This window comes from Nicotiana attenuata, unplaced genomic scaffold, assembly GCF_001879085.1.
Source record: "Nicotiana attenuata strain UT unplaced genomic scaffold, NIATTr2, whole genome shotgun sequence".
In the NCBI taxonomy this organism is placed as follows: Eukaryota; Viridiplantae; Streptophyta; class Magnoliopsida; order Solanales; family Solanaceae; genus Nicotiana; species Nicotiana attenuata.
The window spans coordinates 1-2,008 of NW_017701171.1; the positions used below are offsets into that span (position 1 = coordinate 1).

The window sequence follows — 2,008 nt, forward strand, 5'->3', positions numbered from 1 at the left end:
GCCAAACTATCAATTTCGATCATATATAATTAAGAAGCCTATCTCACCACGATTGTGACATTGGAATTTGTAGAACACTTCAGATTCTAAGTGTTTCTTTTCTCTCAATTGTACTTCCACAAACCTTTTTGGTTTTCTAAACCTAGAGTTATGACAAAGTTGGAAAAAGTTGTATTTTGGTACATTCTCTTGCTTCTTCCTGCTATAGTATTAGGAGAATGTACATGTGAATCTGAGGATGAAGAAAGAAACAAAACTGAAGCACTGAAATATAAAATGGTAGCAATCGCTACCATTTTGGTAGCCAGTGCAATTGGGGTTTGTATTCCTGTACTAGGAAAAGCAATTCCAGCTTTGAGCCCAGAGAAGAATTTCTTCTTCATAATCAAAGCGTTCGCGGCGGGTGTGATCCTCGCGACAGGGTTTATACATGTACTCCCCGATGCATATGAAAGCTTGACATCGCCATGTTTGAAAGAAAATCCATGGGGAAATTTTCCTTTTAGTGGATTTATTGCAATGGTTTCTGCTATGGGAACTCTTATGGTGGATACTTATGCAACTTCATATTTCAGAAACAAAAATGACACGAAAAATGGATTGGTGGCTCAGTCTGGAGATGAAGGAGGAGCTATTCATGTTCATTCACATGGCCATGCACATGGTGCATCATCAATGATGGGTGATTCTAGTTCTGAGCTCCTTCGTTATCGTGTTGTATCTCAGGTAACCCTAACTCCATTATCACTTACTCAAAAGAAATGGCGAAAGCACAAATTTTTTGTAATCAAGTCAGCAATAGCATGGACATAAACAATTTTCAATGCCGTAGAGATTTGAGAATTTTATACTGAAGTCAACAATATGTTATCATAACGAGAACTTAAACAATATATTTTTCAACTCATCAGAAAAAAAGGGAAGTTTTTTCGGATAAGCTATTTTATTCGTGGATAATAGAATGCGCGGAGCTATTTTCATTGATAATTCTTGTTTCTTCCTTTTTGTTTATTCTCCCCTCACTAACCCTCGTTGTCGTATATATTTCCAATTCGCAAAAAATAAAAAAAGATGTGAGAGGTTGACCATGGCTGGTCAGAGGAGAGGTAGAGGGAGACCTAAGAAATATTGGGGAGGGGTGATTAGGTAGGACATGGCACTACTTTAGCTTACCGAGGACATGACCCTTGATAGGAAGGTGTGAAGGTCGAGAATTAGGGTTGACAGGTAGTCGAGAGTCTCTTGTAGTCGTACTAGTAGTATTAGTACTAGTCTTGTATTCTCTTATTCCGAGTTACTTGCATTGTTGTTAGACGATGTGGCATTATTGCCGGTAGTTTTCGCATTTCTCTTATAGCTTCGTATTTCTAGATTCTTTGTTGTTACATGCCGTGCTATTTGTTTCTGTTATCTTATTTCCTTGTCGTTGTTACTATTTGTTTATTGTGTCATTTTCACTGTTCTTGAGCCGAGGGTCTATCGGAAACAACATCTCTTCCTTCATAAGGTAGGGTAAGCTCTGGGTACACATTACCCTCCTTAGACCCCACGTGTGGGATTGCACTGGGTTTGTTGTTGTTGAAGTGATTTATAGCCACAAAGCATATATGTGCCTCATTTTACACAAGTTCAACAATTTTCTCTCTTTTCTCGAACTCCATATCTAGTTAAATAGATTCACATAAATTAAAACAAAGGGAGTAACATTTATTTTTACATTATTTGTTTATAGAAGTTAAACTCTATTATCATTAACATTTCTCCCGGGGCATGCAGGTTTTGGAGTTGGGGATAATAGTGCACTCTGTGATAATAGGAATAGCTTTGGGTGCTTCTGAAAGTCCCAAAACCATAAGGCCTCTTGTTGGAGCTTTGACTTTTCATCAATTTTTCGAAGGCATGGGACTTGGTGGATGCATTGCTCAGGTAATATATATATATATATATATATATATATATATATATATATATATATATATATATATATATATATATATATATATATATA

At 36.5% G+C, this 2,008-nt stretch overlaps 1 protein-coding gene across 1 annotated transcript; it reads left to right on the top strand.

Annotated features, from left to right (window-relative positions):
* Window positions 1-18: 18 nt before the first annotated feature.
* LOC109222763 (zinc transporter 5-like) lies at window positions 19-1,929 on the top strand (the record flags this gene model as incomplete). Its single annotated transcript, XM_019387083.1, has 2 exons — window positions 19-726; window positions 1,777-1,929. Coding segments are annotated over exons 1-2 (729 nt in total), but the record flags the coding sequence as incomplete, so codon positions are not given.
* Between the last annotated feature and the right edge of the window lie 79 nt (window positions 1,930-2,008).